General features: G+C 49.9%; 1 protein-coding gene across 3 annotated transcripts in view; it reads left to right on the top strand.

The window, feature by feature from the left end:
* GALNT14 (polypeptide N-acetylgalactosaminyltransferase 14) overlaps nucleotides 1–18158 on the top strand; it is an 805599-nt gene that overhangs the window by 545990 nt on the left and 241451 nt on the right. For all 3 annotated transcript variants that reach the window (XM_073671814.1, XM_073671812.1, XM_073671813.1), the window contains one exon: nucleotides 12939–13065. In XM_073671814.1, the coding sequence (XP_073527915.1) occupies nucleotides 12939–13065 (127 nt within the window). The remainder of the gene's footprint in view (nucleotides 1–12938; nucleotides 13066–18158) is intronic.

The following is an 18158-nucleotide window of genomic DNA, read 5'->3' as shown; positions in this document are numbered from 1 at the left end:
GCACTACAACGCCCAGCACAACCTATAACTTCTACACTGCCCTGGAGCTAAGCTCTACCTGTGGAGAGCCACACCAGCTTTGCTGCACCATCATCAGCTCCAGAGGATCTGCTCCGCAGCGGTGGCTCCCTTTAGCCGCATACCACAGGTGGCGTCACGAACTTTATATATATATAAACTATAATCCCCTGTAAATAATCCCCTTTTGATTGACCACCCTGGGTCACGGACCGGGTCACCGCCACTGTGACATCCCCCATAGCAATGACCGGCCCGGCACAGAGTACCCCACGGCCCAGGGGGCGCGTTACATCCACTTTGCTTGAACTGTAAAATGTAAAGAATGCTTTGCACAAAAACAAAATGACTGGTTCACTACGTCGGAGTTTACCCGAACTGTGTAACTTTCAGGCAGGGCGGAATTTATCCAGGTTTTAGGACCAATATTTTGGATTGTATCAAAGCTTTTTTTAAGCAAAATGTGTGATATTTTGCAATTAAATGGCAGTGCACCAAGTTTCAATTAGAAGTGCGAATGGTAAGTTATACACGAGGTTTCAGCCAGACTTATGAATTGTGACTTTTTGACCCACCTGCTGTTCCCGAAACTGCCGTATGGATAGATTAGTACTGTAATTTGACACTGTATGACCGTAATATTTGGGCGCTGTATGGCATTATTATAGTGTCACTATTTGAGCTCTGTATTATTTGTAGTATTATTTGAGGACAGTTTGATTGTACCATTTATGTACCATAACTTCTTTGGGGTTCTGGCTCTTAGTGTAGAGATCCACCTGGGGGGGGGGGGATTAAGGAATCTTACAGGCAATGTTACCTGGGGAAAAAATGTAAATTAGCTCTCAACAAGAAGGAAGAAAATGACAGCATAAAAATATAAATATGTAAATTTACTGCAAAATGTAGGAAGGAGGAAATGTTAAGATTTCATGTTACCTTGGATTTGAGCTCTGTGTCTATATAATCTACATGTGGCCCAATAGCAGGATCTTCACAGCCCAACCACAGATCTCCCGACACATCTTCACATGAATCCTTCTCGTCTCTTTTCTTCCATTGGTTTCTTATCTCTGCTTTTACGGTCACTTCTCTGCTCTCCCCTTCCCTTTGCTTCTCTGTTTTTCTTGGCTGCTGTTGTCTTCTCTCATCTCTTTCCTTGTCTCTTCTCTTCTGTTCTCTGCACTACTCTGCTCTTTCCTTCTCTTTTCTGCTTTTTTTCCCATGTTCTTTTTGTCTGCTCTTCTTTTCTTTTCTATTTTCTATTTTTCCCTCTCCTCTTCTACTTCTCTGCTTTTCTCTCTTTTCTTCACCGCTCCTTATCTGTTATGCCCCTCTCTTTGTTTCTTTTCATTTCTGTTCACTTCCTTGTTTTTTCTTGTCTCTTTTCTTTTCATCTCTGGTCTTCTCTGATTTTTCCTTCTCTGCTCTTCTCTGTTCTTCCCTTTTTTTCCTCTCTGTTCTTCCCTTTCCTTGCACTTCTCTGTATGTCTCTTCTCTGTTCATCTTTGCACTTCTTTGTCTCTTCTCTTCCTTGCTTTGATCTTCCCTTCCTTTTCTTCTTTGCACTTCCCTTCTTTGCTCTTCTCTTCTATTCTTTTCCCTTCTCTGCTCTTTTTTCTGTTTTTTTTTTAACTCTTTGCTTCTCTTTTCTGCTCTTCCTTTTTCTCTTCTCTTTACTTTTTATGCTCTTTTTGTTTCTCTTCTCTTCCTTTTTCTTCTATTCACTCCTCTTCTCTCTTCTTTCCTTATTCGTAGTTGGATATATCTCACTATATCAGACTCTATCTTACACGTTAAGCTTTTAAAGGTCTGGTGTAGAATCTTTTACCATCACATGAAGACATGAAGACGTCCCGTCAGGGTTTTATTGGCCTTCCCAGTATTGGGGATATTAAAGGACCCCAATCTCCAAATACATATGGCGATCCCCCACCTATGGGTTTTGGAAATTAATGAATTCATCCAGGACTTTCACAAGTCATCAATATTAGATTGTTAGGAGTCTGACACCTGACACCCTTTGCAATCCACTTATACAGCGGACGGAAGTATCCGAGCATCTCAGCCCTGTATCCTGTGTGGTGGCCATTCTCAGATACTACAGCTCAGCCCTGTATACTGTGTGGTGGCCATTCTCAGATACTACAGCTCAGCCCTGTATACTGTGTGGTGGCCATTCTCAGATACTACAGCTCAGCCCTGTACCCTGTGTGGTGGCCATTCTCAGATACTACAGCTCAGCCCTGTACCCTGTGTGGTGGCCATTCTCAGATACTACAGCTCAGCCCTGTACACTGTGTGGTGGCCATTCTCAGATGCTACAGCTCAGCCCTGTACCCTGTGTGGTGGCCATTCTCAGATACTAGAGCTCTGCCCTGTATACTGTGTGGTGGCCATTCTCAGATACTAGAGCTCTGCCCTGTATACTGTGTGGTGGCCATTCTCAGATACTACAGCTCAGCCCTGTATACTGTGTGGTGGCCATTCTCAGATACTACAGCTCAGCCCTGTATACTGTGTGGTGGCCATTCTCAGATACTGCAGCTCAGTCCTGTAACCTGTGTGGTGGCCATTCTCAGATACTACAGCTCAGCCCTGTACCCTGTGTGGTGGCCATTCTCAGATACTGCAGCTCAGCCCTGTACCCTGTGTGGTGGCCATTCTCAGATACTACAGCTCAGCCCTGTACACTGTGTGGTGGCCATTCTCAGATACTACAGTTCAGCCCTGTACCATGTGTGGTGGCCATTCTCAGATACTACAGCTCAGCCCTGTACCCTGTGTGGTGGCCATTCTCAGATACTACAGCTCAGCCCTGTACCCTGTGTTGTGGCCATTCTCAGATACTACAGCTCAGCCCTGTACCCTGTGTGGTGGCCATTCTCAGATACTACAGCTCAGCCCTGTACACTGTGTGGTGGCCATTCTCAGATGCTACAGCTCAGCCCTGTACCCTGTGTGGTGGCCATTCTCAGATACTACAGCTCAGCCCTGTATACTGTGTGGTGGCCATTCTCAGATACTACAGCTCAGCCCTGTATACTGTGTGGTGGCCATTCTCAGATACTACAGCTCAGCCCTGTACCCTGTGTGGTGGCCATTCTCAGATACTACAGCTCAGCCCTGTACCCTGTGTGGTGGCCATTCTCAGATACTACAGCTCAGCCCTGTACACTGTGTGGTGGCCATTCTCAGATGCTACAGCTCAGCCCTGTACCCTGTGTGGTGGCCATTCTCAGATACTAGAGCTCTGCCCTGTATACTGTGTGGTGGCCATTCTCAGATACTAGAGCTCTGCCCTGTATACTGTGTGGTGGCCATTCTCAGATACTACAGCTCAGCCCTGTATACTGTGTGGTGGCCATTCTCAGATACTACAGCTCAGCCCTGTATACTGTGTGGTGGCCATTCTCAGATACTGCAGCTCAGTCCTGTAACCTGTGTGGTGGCCATTCTCAGATACTACAGCTCAGCCCTGTACCCTGTGTGGTGGCCATTCTCAGATACTGCAGCTCAGCCCTGTACCCTGTGTGGTGGCCATTCTCAGATACTACAGCTCAGCCCTGTACACTGTGTGGTGGCCATTCTCAGATACTACAGTTCAGCCCTGTACCATGTGTGGTGGCCATTCTCAGATACTACAGCTCAGCCCTGTACCCTGTGTGGTGGCCATTCTCAGATACTACAGCTCAGCCCTGTACCCTGTGTTGTGGCCATTCTCAGATACTACAGCTCAGCCCTGTACCCTGTGTGGTGGCCATTCTCAGATACTACAGCTCAGCCCTGTACACTGTGTGGTGGCCATTCTCAGATGCTACAGCTCAGCCCTGTACCCTGTGTGGTGGCCATTCTCAGATACTAGAGCTCTGCCCTGTATACTGTGTGGTGGCCATTCTCAGATACTACAGCTCAGCCCTGTATACTGTGTGGTGGCCATTCTCAGATACTACAGCTCAGCCCTGTATACTGTGTGGTGGCCATTCTCAGATACTGCAGCTCAGTCCTGTAACCTGTGTGGTGGCCATTCTCAGATACTACAGCTCAGCCCTGTACCCTGTGTGGTGGCCATTCTCAGATACTGCAGCTCAGCCCTGTACCCTGTGTGGTGGCCATTCTCAGATACTACAGCTCAGCCCTGTACACTGTGTGGTGGCCATTCTCAGATACTACAGTTCAGCCCTGTACCATGTGTGGTGGCCATTCTCAGATACTACAGCTCAGCCCTGTACCCTGTGTGGTGGCCATTCTCAGATACTACAGCTCAGCCCTGTACCCTGTGTTGTGGCCATTCTCAGATACTACAGCTCAGCCCTGTATACTGTGTGGTGGCCATTCTCAGATACTACAGCTCAGCCCTGTATACTGTGTGGTGGCCATTCTCAGATACTGCAGCTCAGTCCTGTAACCTGTGTGGTGGCCATTCTCAGATACTACAGCTCAGCCCTGTACCCTGTGTGGTGGCCATTCTCAGATACTGCGGCTCAGCCCTGTACCCTGTGTGGTGGCCATTCTCAGATACTACAGCTCAGCCCTGTACACTGTGTGGTGGCCATTCTCAGATACTACAGTTCAGCCCTGTACCATGTGTGGTGGCCATTCTCAGATACTACAGCTCAGCCCTGTACCCTGTGTGGTGGCCATTCTCAGATACTACAGCTCAGCCCTGTACCCTGTGTTGTGGCCATTCTCAGATACTACAGCTCAGCCCTGTACCCTGTGTGGTGGCCATTCTCAGATACTACAGCTCAGCCCTGTACACTGTGTGGTGGCCATTCTCAGATGCTACAGCTCAGCCCTGTACCCTGTGTGGTGGCCATTCTCAGATACTAGAGCTCTGCCCTGTATACTGTGTGGTGGCCATTCTCAGATACTACAGCTCAGCCCTGTATACTGTGTGGTGGCCATTCTCAGATACTACAGCTCAGCCCTGTATACTGTGTGGTGGCCATTCTCAGATACTGCAGCTCAGTCCTGTAACCTGTGTGGTGGCCATTCTCAGATACTACAGCTCAGCCCTGTACCCTATGTGGTGGCCATTCTCAGATACTGCAGCTCAGCCCTGTACCCTGTGTGGTGGCCATTCTCAGATACTACAGCTCAGCCCTGTACACTGTGTGGTGGCCATTCTCAGATACTACAGTTCAGCCCTGTACCATGTGTGGTGGCCATTCTCAGATACTACAGCTCAGCCCTGTACCCTGTGTGGTGGCCATTCTCAGATACTACAGCTCAGCCCTGTACCCTGTGTTGTGGCCATTCTCAGATACTACAGCTCAGCCCTGTACCCTGTGTGGTGGCCATTCTCAGATACTACAGCTCAGCCCTGTACACTGTGTGGTGGCCATTCTCAGATACTACAGCTCAGCCCTGTACCCTGTGTGGTGGCCATTCTCAGATACTACAGCTCAGCCCTGTACCCTGTGTGGTGGCCATTCTCAGATACTACAGCTCAGCCCTGTACCCTGTGTTGTGGCCATTCTCAGATACTACAGCTCAGCCCTGTACCCTGTGTGGTGGCCATTCTCAGATACTACAGCTCAGCCCTGTACCCTGTGTTGTGGCCATTCTCAGATACTACAGCTCAGCCCTGTACCCTGTGTGGTGGCCATTCTCAGATACTACAGCTCAGCCCTGTACCCTGTGTGGTGGCCATTCTCAGATACTACAGCTCAGCCCTGTACCCTGTGTGGTGGCCATTCTCAGATACTACAGCTCAGCCCTGTACCCTGTGTGGTGGCCATTCTCAGATACTACAGTTCAGCCCTGTACCCTGTGTGGTGGCCATTCTCAGATACTACAGCTCAGCCCTGTACCCTGTGTGGTGGCCATTCTCAGATACTACAGCTCAGCCCTGTATCCTGTGTGGTGGCCATTCTCAGATACTACAGCTCAGCCCTGTACTCTGTGTGGTGGCCATTCTCAGATACTACAGCTCAGCCCTGTACCCTGTGTGGTGGCCATTCTCTGATACTACAGCTCAGCCCTGTACCCTGTGTGGTGGCCATTCTCAGATACTACAGCTCAGCCCTGTACCCTGTGTGGTGGCCATTCTCAGATACTACAGCTCAGCCCTGTACCCTGTGTGGTGGCCATTCTCAGATACTACAGCTGAGCCCTGTACCCTGTGTGGTGGCCATTCTCAGATACTACAGCTCAGCCCTGTACACTGTGTGGTGGCCATTCTCAGATGCTACAGCTCAGCCCTGTACCCTGTGTGGTGGCCATTCTCAGATACTAGAGCTCTGCCCTGTATACTGTGTGGTGGCCATTCTCAGATGCTACAGCTCAGCCCTGTACCCTGTGTTGTGGCCATTCTCAGATACTAGAGCTCTGCCCTGTATACTGTGTGGTGGCCATTCTCAGATACTATAGCTCTGCCCTGTATACTGTGTGGTGGCCATTCTCAGATACTGCAGCTCAGTCCTGTAACCTGTGTGGTGGCCATTCTCAGATACTGCAGCTCAGCCCTGTACCCTGTGTGGTGGCCATTCTCAGATACTACAGCTCAGCCCTGTACACTGTGTGGTGGCCATTCTCAGATACTACAGTTCAGCCCTGTAACCTGTGTGGTGGCCATTCTCAGATACTACAGCTCAGCCCTGTACCCTGTGTGGTGGCCATTCTCAGATACTACAGCTCAGCCCTGTACCCTGTGTGGTGGCCATTCTCAGATACTACAGCTCAGCCCTGTACCCTGTGTTGTGGCCATTCTCAGATACTACAGCTCAGCCCTGTACCCTGTGTGGTGGCCATTCTCAGATACTACAGCTCTGCCCTGTACACTGTGTGGTGGCCATTCTCAGATACTACAGCTCAGCCCTGTACCCTGTGTGGTGGCCATTCTCTGATACTACAGCTCAGCCCTGTACCCTGTGTGGTGGCCATTCTCAGATACTACAGCTCAGCCCTGTTTCCTGTGTGGTGGCCATTCTCTGATACTACAGCTCTGCCCTGTACCCTGTGTTGTGGCCATTCTCAGATACTACAGCTGAGCCCTGTACCCTGTGTGGTGGCCATTCTCAGATACTACAGCTCAGCCCTGTACCCTGTGTGGTGGCCATTCTCAGATACTACAGCTCAGCCCTGTACCCTGTGTTGTGGCCATTCTCAGATACTACAGCTCAGCCCTGTACCCTGTGTGGTGGCCATTCTCAGATACTACAGCTCTGCCCTGTACACTGTGTGGTGGCCATTCTCAGATACTACAGCTCAGCCCTGTACCCTGTGTGGTGGCCATTCTCTGATACTACAGCTCAGCCCTGTACCCTGTGTGGTGGCCATTCTCAGATACTACAGCTCAGCCCTGTATCCTGTGTGGTGGCCATTCTCAGATACTACAGCTGAGCCCTGTACCCTGTGTGGTGGCCATTCTCAGATACTACAGCTCAGCCCTGTACCCTGTGTGGTGGCCATTCTCAGATACTACAGCTCAGCCCTGTACCCTGTGTGGTGGCCATTCTCTGATACTACAGCTCAGCCCTGTACCCTGTGTGGTGGCCATTCTCAGATACTACAGCTCAGCCCTGTACCCTGTGTGGTGGCCATTCTCAGATACTACAGCTCAGCCCTGTACCCTGTGTGGTGGCCATTCTCAGATACTACAGCTCTGCCCTGTATACTGTGTGGTGGCCATTCTTAGATACTGCAGCTCAGTCCTGTAACCTGTGTGGTGGCCATTCTCAGATACTGCAGCTCAGCCCTGTACCCTGTGTGGTGGCCATTCTCAGATACTACAGCTCAGCCCTGTACACTGTGTGGTGGCCATTCTCAGATACTACAGTTCAGCCCTGTACCCTGTGTGGTGGCCATTCTCAGATACTACAGCTCAGCCCTGTACCCTGTGTGGTGGCCATTCTCAGATACTACAGCTCAGCCCTGTACCCTGTGTGGTGGCCATTCTCAGATACTACAGCTCAGCCCTGTACCCTGTGTTGTGGCCATTCTCAGATACTACAGCTCAGCCCTGTACCCTGTGTGGTGGCCATTCTCAGATACTACAGCTCTGCCCTGTACACTGTGTGGTGGCCATTCTCAGATACTACAGCTCAGCCCTGTACCCTGTGTGGTGGCCATTCTCTGATACTACAGCTCAGCCCTGTACCCTGTGTGGTGGCCATTCTCAGATACTACAGCTCAGCCCTGTATCCTGTGTGGTGGCCATTCTCTGATACTACAGCTCTGCCCTGTACCCTGTGTTGTGGCCATTCTCAGATACTACAGCTGAGCCCTGTACCCTGTGTGGTGGCCATTCTCAGATACTACAGCTCAGCCCTGTACCCTGTGTGGTGGCCATTCTCAGATACTACAGCTCAGCCCTGTACCCTGTGTGGTGGCCATTCTCAGATACTACAGCTGAGCCCTGTACCCTGTGTGGTGGCCATTCTCAGATACTACAGCTCAGCCCTGTACACTGTGTGGTGGCCATTCTCAGATGCTACAGCTCAGCCCTGTACCCTGTGTGGTGGCCATTCTCAGATACTAGAGCTCTGCCCTGTATACTGTGTGGTGGCCATTCTCAGATACTAGAGCTCTGCCCTGTATACTGTGTGGTGGCCATTCTCAGATACTACAGCTCAGCCCTGTACCCTGTGTTGTGGCCATTCTCAGATACTACAGCTCAGCCCTGTACCCTGTGTGGTGGCCATTCTCAGATACTACAGCTGAGCCCTGTACCCTGTGTGGTGGCCATTCTCAGATACTACAGCTCAGCCCTGTACACTGTGTGGTGGCCATTCTCAGATGCTACAGCTCAGCCCTGTACCCTGTGTGGTGGCCATTCTCAGATACTAGAGCTCTGCCCTGTATACTGTGTGGTGGCCATTCTCAGATACTAGAGCTCTGCCCTGTATACTGTGTGGTGGCCATTCTCAGATACTACAGCTCTGCCCTGTACCCTGTGTTGTGGCCATTCTCAGATACTAGAGCTCTGCCCTGTATACTGTGTGGTGGCCATTCTCAGATACTACAGCTCTGCCCTGTATACTGTGTGGTGGCCATTCTCAGATACTACAGCTCAGCCCTGTATACTGTGTGGTGGCCATTCTCAGATACTGCAGCTCAGTCCTGTAACCTGTGTGGTGGCCATTCTCAGATACTACAGCTCAGCCCTGTACCCTGTGTGGTGGCCATTCTCAGATACTGCAGCTCAGCCCTGTACCCTGTGTGGCGGCCATTCTCAGATACTACAGCTCAGCCCTGTACACTGTGTGGTGGCCATTCTCAGATACTACAGTTCAGCCCTGTACCCTGTGTGGTGGCCATTCTCAGATACTACAGCTCAGCCCTGTACCCTGTGTGGTGGCCATTCTCAGATACTACAGCTCAGCCCTGTACCCTGTGTGGTGGCCATTCTCAGATACTACAGCTCAGCCCTGTACCCTGTGTTGTGGCCATTCTCAGATACTACAGCTCAGCCCTGTACCCTGTGTGGTGGCCATTCTCAGATACTACAGCTCAGCCCTGTACACTGTGTGGTGGCCATTCTCAGATACTACAGCTCAGCCCTGTACCCTGTGTGGTGGCCATTCTCAGATACTACAGCTCAGCCCTGTACCCTGTGTGGTGGCCATTCTCAGATACTACAGCTCAGCCCTGTACCCTGTGTTGTGGCCATTCTCAGATACTACAGCTCAGCCCTGTACCCTGTGTGGTGGCCATTCTCAGATACTACAGCTCAGCCCTGTACCCTGTGTTGTGGCCATTCTCAGATACTACAGCTCAGCCCTGTACCCTGTGTGGTGGCCATTCTCAGATACTACAGCTCAGCCCTGTACCCTGTGTGGTGGCCATTCTCAGATACTACAGCTCAGCCCTGTACCCTGTGTGGTGGCCATTCTCAGATACTACAGCTCAGCCCTGTACCCTGTGTGGTGGCCATTCTCAGATACTACAGTTCAGCCCTGTACCCTGTGTGGTGGCCATTCTCAGATACTACAGCTCAGCCCTGTACCCTGTGTGGTGGCCATTCTCAGATACTACAGCTCAGCCCTGTATCCTGTGTGGTGGCCATTCTCAGATACTACAGCTCAGCCCTGTACTCTGTGTGGTGGCCATTCTCAGATACTACAGCTCAGCCCTGTACCCTGTGTGGTGGCTATTCTCTGATACTACAGCTCAGCCCTGTACCCTGTGTGGTGGCCATTCTCAGATACTACAGCTCAGCCCTGTACCCTGTGTGGTGGCCATTCTCAGATACTACAGCTCAGCCCTGTACCCTGTGTGGTGGCCATTCTCAGATACTACAGCTGAGCCCTGTACCCTGTGTGGTGGCCATTCTCAGATACTACAGCTCAGCCCTGTACACTGTGTGGTGGCCATTCTCAGATGCTACAGCTCAGCCCTGTACCCTGTGTGGTGGCCATTCTCAGATACTAGAGCTCTGCCCTGTATACTGTGTGGTGGCCATTCTCAGATGCTACAGCTCAGCCCTGTACCCTGTGTTGTGGCCATTCTCAGATACTAGAGCTCTGCCCTGTATACTGTGTGGTGGCCATTCTCAGATACTGCAGCTCAGTCCTGTAACCTGTGTGGTGGCCATTCTCAGATACTGCAGCTCAGCCCTGTACCCTGTGTGGTGGCCATTCTCAGATACTACAGCTCAGCCCTGTACACTGTGTGGTGGCCATTCTCAGATACTACAGTTCAGCCCTGTACCCTGTGTGGTGGCCATTCTCAGATACTACAGCTCAGCCCTGTACCCTGTGTGGTGGCCATTCTCAGATACTACAGCTCAGCCCTGTACCCTGTGTGGTGGCCATTCTCAGATACTACAGCTCAGCCCTGTACCCTGTGTTGTGGCCATTCTCAGATACTACAGCTCAGCCCTGTACCCTGTGTGGTGGCCATTCTCAGATACTACAGCTCAGCCCTGTACCCTGTGTGGTGGCCATTCTCAGATACTACAGCTCAGCCCTGTACACTGTGTGGTGGCCATTCTCAGATACTACAGCTCAGCCCTGTACCCTGTGTGGTGGCCATTCTCAGATACTACAGCTCAGCCCTGTACACTGTGTGGTGGCCATTCTCAGATACTACAGCTGAGCCCTGTATACTGTGTGGTGGCCATTCTCAGATACTACAGCTGAGCCCTGTACACTGTGTGGTGGCCATTCTCAGATACTACAGCTGAGCCCTGTACCCTGTGTGGTGGCCATTCTCAGATACTACAGCTCAGCCCTGTACACTGTGTGGTGGCCATTCTCAGATACTACAGCTGAGCCCTGTACACTGTGTGGTGGCCATTCTCAGATACTACAGCTGAGCCCTGTACACTGTGTGGTGGCCATTCTCAGATACTACAGCTGAGCCCTGTACACTGTGTGGTGGCCATTCTCAGATACTACAGCTCAGCCCTGTACACTGTGTGGTGGCCATTCTCAGATACTACAGCTGAGCCCTGTACACTGTGTGGTGGCCATTCTCAGATACTACAGCTGAGTCCTGTACCCTGTGTGGTGGCCATTCTCAGATACTACAGCTCAGCCCTGTACACTGTGTGGTGGCCATTCTCAGATACTACAGCTGAGCCCTGTATACTGTGTGGTGGCCATTCTCAGATACTACAGCTGAGCCCTGTACACTGTGTGGTGGCCATTCTCAGATACTACAGCTGAGCCCTGTACCCTGTGTGGTGGCCATTCTCAGATACTACAGCTCAGCCCTGTACCCTGTGTGGTGGCCATTCTCAGATGCTACAGCTCAGCCCTGTACCCTGTGTGGTGGCCATTCTCAGATACTACAGCTCAGCCCTGTACACTGTGTGGTGGCCATTCTCAGATACTACAGCTCAGCCCTGTACCCTGTGTGGTGGCCATTCTCAGATACTACAGCTCAGCCCTGTACACTGTGTGGTGGCCATTCTCAGATACTACAGCTGAGCCCTGTATACTGTGTGGTGGCCATTCTCAGATACTACAGCTGAGCCCTGTACACTGTGTGGTGGCCATTCTCAGATACTACAGCTGAGCCCTGTACCCTGTGTGGTGGCCATTCTCAGATACTACAGCTCAGCCCTGTACACTGTGTGGTGGCCATTCTCAGATACTACAGCTGAGCCCTGTACACTGTGTGGTGGCCATTCTCAGATACTACAGCTGAGCCCTGTACACTGTGTGGTGGCCATTCTCAGATACTACAGCTGAGCACTGTACACTGTGTGGTGGCCATTCTCAGATACTACAGCTCAGCCCTGTACACTGTGTGGTGGCCATTCTCAGATACTACAGCTGAGCCCTGTACACTGTGTGGTGGCCATTCTCAGATACTACAGCTGAGTCCTGTACCCTGTGTGGTGGCCATTCTCAGATACTACAGCTCAGCCCTGTACACTGTGTGGTGGCCATTCTCATGTAATTTCCTTCCCTGGTGTAAATGCCGCTGTTCTCCTGAATCCGGCGATGTTTTTCTTTTCTTCTTGCTGCTCTCCGTTCCTTAGCTACGGCCTCTTCTTCCCTGCATATAGATCTTATCTTCCTTTTAGCCAAGGAGGTGTGGTTCTTATGGAGAGGCCCAAAGAAAAAAGTAGAGGATCACGCCCCCTTGGCTAACAAGACTAGATTTATATACAGGGAAGAGGAGGCCATATCTCAGGAACAGAGAGGCGCATGAAGAAGAGAAAAACATTTTCGGATTCAGGAGAACAGCGGCTTTTACACCAGGTAGCAAAATTCCATATTTATGGCTAGTGATGCTTTTATTTTTTTTGCTTTTGTTGGGAGGATTGTGTGTGATACAATGTATCGGTGGGGGGGAGTGCGGCTTGTGTCTGTAGATAAGGTATTACTGCTGTCAGGAGGGGATCCGCTACATTGAATTTCCAGTTCGGTTTTGATTAGGTTTGTTGTGTTATACACCCGGCGTAATCCGCGGCGCAGGGATCTGATATCAGGTATTTTTATGCTGAATGTAATGTTTTTCAGAAATCTCATTCCGCGTCTGGATGTGCGGAGGGAGTCTGGAAATTATACCTTGTAGCCGAGTGGGACACGTATTTCGGAAGAAGCATCCTTATGTCTTTCCAGAGGGGAACGCCAACACTTACATAAAGTAGGTAGAGTGTTTTCTCTGCGGATAATGAAGAAACTGCCTGGGGAGGCGGCTGTAGATTATTTGCTTTTGCAGGCGTACAGCGTATCTCCGTGTAGCATCGGAGCAGAAATAGATTTTTTACACAGTGTGACACTGTTAATTAAGAAATAGCAACATCTAGAAGGCAATCTCTCCTTGTCTTATCTGGGAAAATGACTAGGCTACAAGATTACAATCCATAGCCGCACAAACCCATGTGACAAGGGTTAAATATGGGGCTTCACATCATATCCATCTTCTCATGCAAATGATGGCCGAGGATTTAAGGGGTCCTCAACCGTATTTTCTTATGTCTTCAGCCCAGGGTATATAGTTCTCAGCCCAGGGTATATAGTCCTCAGCCCAGGGTATATAGTCCTTAGCCCATGACATATAGTCCTTAGCCCAGGGTATATAGTCCTCAGCCCAGGGTATATAGTCCTCAGCCCAGGGTATATAGTCCTCAGCCCAGGGTATATAGTCCTCAGGACAGGGCATATAGTCCTCAGCCCGGGTATATAGTCCTCAGGACAGAGCATATAGTCCTTAGCCCAGGGTATATAGTCCTCAGCCCAGGGTACATAGTCCTTAGGACAGAGCATATAGTCCTCAGCCCTAGGTATATAGTCCTTAGCCCAGGGTATATAGTCTTCAGCCCAGGGTATATAGTCTTCAGCTCAGGGTATATAGTCCTCAGCCCAGGGTATATAGTCTTCAGCCCAAGGTGTATAGTCCTCAGTCCAGGGTATATAGTCCTCAGCCCGGGGTATACAGTCCTTAGCCCGGGGTATATAGTCCTCAGTCCAGGGCATATAGTCCTCAGCCCAGGGCATATAGTCCTCAGCACAGAGTATATAGTCCTCAGCCCAGAGTATATAGTCCTCAGCCCAGTGCATATAGTCCTCAGCCCGGAGTATATAGTCCTCAGCCCGGAGTATATAGTCCTCAGCCCGGGGTATATAGTCCTCAGCCCAGAGTATATAGTCCTCAGCCCGGGGTGTATAGTCCTCAGCCCGGGTTGTATAGTCCTCAGCCCAGAGTATATAGTCCTCAGCCCGGGGAGTATAGTCCTCAGCCTGGGGTTTATAGTCCTCAGCCCGGGTTGTATAGTCCTCAGCCCAGAGTATATAGTCCTCAACCCAGGGTATATAGTCCTCAGCCCGGGGTATATAGTCCTCAGAACGGGGTATATAGTTTTTAGCCCGGGGTATACAGTCCTTAGCCTAAGGTATATAGCCCTCAGCCCAGAGTATATAGTGCTCAGCCCAGAGTATATAGTGCTCAGCCCAGGGTATATAGTCCTCAGCCCGGGGTGTATAGTCCTCAGCCCGGGGTGTATAGTCCTCAGCCCGGGGTGTATAGTCCTCAACCCAGGATATATAGTCCTCAGGCCGGGGTATATAGTCCTCAGCCTGGGGTATACAGTCCTTAGCCTAAGGTATATAGCCCTCAGCCCAGAGTATATAGTGCTCAGCCCAGAGTATATAGTGCTCAGCCTGGGGTATACAGTCCTCAGCCCGGGGTATACAGTCCTCAGCCCGGGGTATACAGTCCTCAGCTCGGGGTATATAGTCCTCAGCCTAAGGTATATAGCTCTCAGCCCAGAGTATATACTCCTCAGCCCAGGGTATAGTGCTCAGCCCGGGGTATATAGTCCTCAGCCCAGGGCATATAGTCCTCAGCACAGAGTATATAGTCCTCAGCACAGAGTATATAGTCCTCAGCCCAGAGTATATAGTCCTCAGCCCAGTGCATATAGTCCTCAGCCCGGAGTATATAGTCCTCAGCCCGGGGTATATAGTCCTCAGCCCAGAGTGTATAGTCCTCAGCCCGGGTTGTATAGTCCTCAGCCCGGGTTGTATAGTCCTCAGCCCAGAGTATATAGTCCTCAGCCCGGGTTGTATAGTCCTCAGCCCGGGTTGTATAGTCCTCAGCCCAGAGTATATAGTCCTCAGCCCGGGGAGTATAGTCCTCAGCCTGGGGTTTATAGTCCTCAGCCCGGGTTGTATAGTCCTCAGCCCAGAGTATATAGTCCTCAACCCAGGGTATATAGTCCTCAGCCCGGGGTATATAGTCCTCAGAACGGGGTATATAGTTCTTAGCCCGGGGTATACAGTCCTTAGCCTAAGGTATATAGCCCTCAGCCCAGAGTATATAGTCCTCAACCCAGGGTATATAGTCCTCAGCCCGGGGTGTATAGTCCTCAGCCCGGGTTGTATAGTCCTCAGCCCAGAGTATATAGTCCTCAACCCAGGATATATAGTCCTCAGGCCGGGGTATATAGTCCTCAGCCCGGGGTATATAGTTCTTAGCCCGGGGTATACAGTCCTTAGCCTAAGGTATATAGCCCTCAGCCCAGAGTATATAGTGCTCAGCCCGGGGTATACAGTCCTCAGCCCGGGGTATACAGTCCTCAGCCCGGGGTATACAGTCCTCAGCCCGGGGTATACAGTCCTCAGCCCGGGGTATACAGTCCTTAGCCTAAGGTATATAGCCCTCAGCCCAGAGTATATAGCCCTCAGCCCAGAGTATATAGTGCTCAGCCCGGGGTTGATAGTCCTCAGCCCGGGGTATATAATCCTCAGCCTAAGGTATAAAGCTCTCAGCCCAGAGTATATACTCCTCAGCCCAGGGTATAGTGCTCAGCCCGGGGTATATAGTCCTCAGCCCAGGGCATATAGTCCTCAGCACAGAGTATATAGTCCTCAGCACAGAGTATATAGTCCTCAGCCCAGAGTATATAGTCCTCAGCCCAGTGCATATAGTCCTCAGCCCGGAGTATATAGTCCTCAGCCCGGGGTATATAGTCCTCAGCCCAGAGTGTATAGTCCTCAGCCCGGGTTGTATAGTCCTCAGCCCGGGTTGTATAGTCCTCAGCCCAGAGTATATAGTCCTCAGCCCGGGTTGTATAGTCCTCAGCCCGGGTTGTATAGTCCTCAGCCCAGAGTATATAGTCCTCAGCCCGGGGTTTATAGTCCTCAGCCCGGGTTGTATAGTCCTCAGCCCAGAGTATATAGTCCTCAACCCAGGGTATATAGTCCTCAGCCCGGGGTATATAGTCCTCAGAACGGGGTATATAGTTCTTAGCCCGGGGTATACAGTCCTTAGCCTAAGGTATATAGCCCTCAGCCCAGAGTATATAGTGCTCAGCCCAGAGTATATAGTCCTCAACCCAGGGTATATAGTCCTCAGCCCGGGGTGTATAGTCCTCAGCCCGGGTTGTATAGTCCTCAGCCCAGAGTATATAGTCCTCAACCCAGGATATATAGTCCTCAGGCCGGGGTATATAGTCCTCAGCCCGGGGTATATAGTTCTTAGCCCGGGGTATACAGTCCTTAGCCTAAGGTATATAGCCCTCAGCCCAGAGTATATAGTGCTCAGCCCGGGGTATACAGTCCTCAGCCCGGGGTATACAGTCCTCAGCCCGGGGTATACAGTCCTCAGCCCGGGGTATACAGTCCTCAGCCCGGGGTATACAGTCCTTAGCCTAAGGTATATAGCCCTCAGCCCAGATTATATAGCCCTCAGCCCAGAGTATATAGTGCTCAGCCCGGGGTTGATAGTCCTCAGCCCGGGGTATATAATCCTCAGCCTAAGGTATAAAGCCCTCAGCCCAGAGTATATACTCCTCAGCCCAGGGTATAGTGCTCAGCCCGGGGTATATAGTCTTCAGCCCCGGGTATATAGTTCACACCACAGGGTTTCATTTACAATAAGCTCTGGAGGCAGCTTCTCAGGGAGATCTGTATCCGGCCCATAGATCTAAACAGCTAATTTACATATTAAGATAAATGTGGATTTCTCTAAAATGAATTGGATCACAGATATCAAGGTATCATTTTATTCTTCTTTCTATGACCTATATGCCCATACAGATGGCTCAGGAGAGTTGATCCTACTGACAGATTCCCTTTAACCCATTCATGACCTATGACATACATTTACATCATATGTCATGTCCCTGCCTGCGAGCCCGCATCTTTCCCAGCAAATGATGGCTGATAAAATCAGCCATCATGTGCCTTTAACAGCTGCGGGTAGAGCTGTTAACCGATTAAATCCCGCTGTCAATCTGTGACAGCGGAACTTAACACACAGTTGTAGGGGGCTTGTTGTTCCACACTCCCATCAGCGAACCTGTGACTGATGGGATCTCATGACAGCTGGGGGTCTGCTAATGACCCCCCGTGCCTGTCATTAAGATCCTCCTGTGAAAGCTGGCTCCTGGCCGGCGTTCATAAGAGATGGAGATTTCTGCTGAAGTGCTGAAGATCGCAGCTTCAAGTCCCCTAAGGGGACTATTAAATGCAGTAAAAAGTGTAAATAAAAAGTTTTTAAAAATATGAAAAAATAATAAAAGCACAAGTTCAAAAAGTTCAAATCACCCCACTTTTGCTCCATTAAAAATAAAACAATTAAAAAAAAACACATATTTGTTATGGCTGGATTCAGAAACGTCCGAGCTATCAAAATATAAAGTAAATTAATCCAATCGGTAAACGGTGTAATGAGAAAAATTCAAAATGCCAAATTTGCAAAATTGCAATAAAATACAATAAAAAACATCATATCAACCCCAGAATCGTATCAGTAAAAACGTCAGCTCAGGGAGCAAAAAAAAAAAAAAGCCGTCACGCAGCCCCAGATCTTATCTACTCTGTTCACATCCAAAGCAGATTTATTCTAGAGTACAGAGGGCTGTGAGATCTCTAAGCTTTTTGTTACATCTCAAGAATTTCAAACCAACAAGTTCCACATATTCCAGGTCACATCCAGGAGAATTTTAGCTTTTGTTTTACGTGTAAATAGAGAAGAAAAGTTGAACTTGGATTTTAAAGTCTTAGTAAAGTTTCTCAACACTTAATCAAATTGTAAAATGTAGTAAAACTCTGCACCAGACTGTAAAATGAGATAATTTTGTAGCATTAGTTTACAATGGAGAACTTTACAGAGAAGAAATGTGGAAAACAAATCCGCTGCAGTTTATTCATCAACCATGTCGATGTCTTCTCTCCCCTGCAGTGGTTCATAGCAGAGAGATCACATACTGTTAATACTGAAGCAGACAGGTG

This window comes from Phyllobates terribilis, unplaced genomic scaffold (genome assembly GCF_046119375.1).
Source record: "Phyllobates terribilis strain yellow unplaced genomic scaffold, ASM4611937v1 Scaffold_3__8_contigs__length_932513732, whole genome shotgun sequence".
NCBI classification, from domain to species: Eukaryota; Metazoa; Chordata; class Amphibia; order Anura; family Dendrobatidae; genus Phyllobates; species Phyllobates terribilis.
The sequence above is the reverse complement of the archived record's forward strand: the minus strand, read 5'-3'. Positions and strand labels throughout refer to the sequence as shown.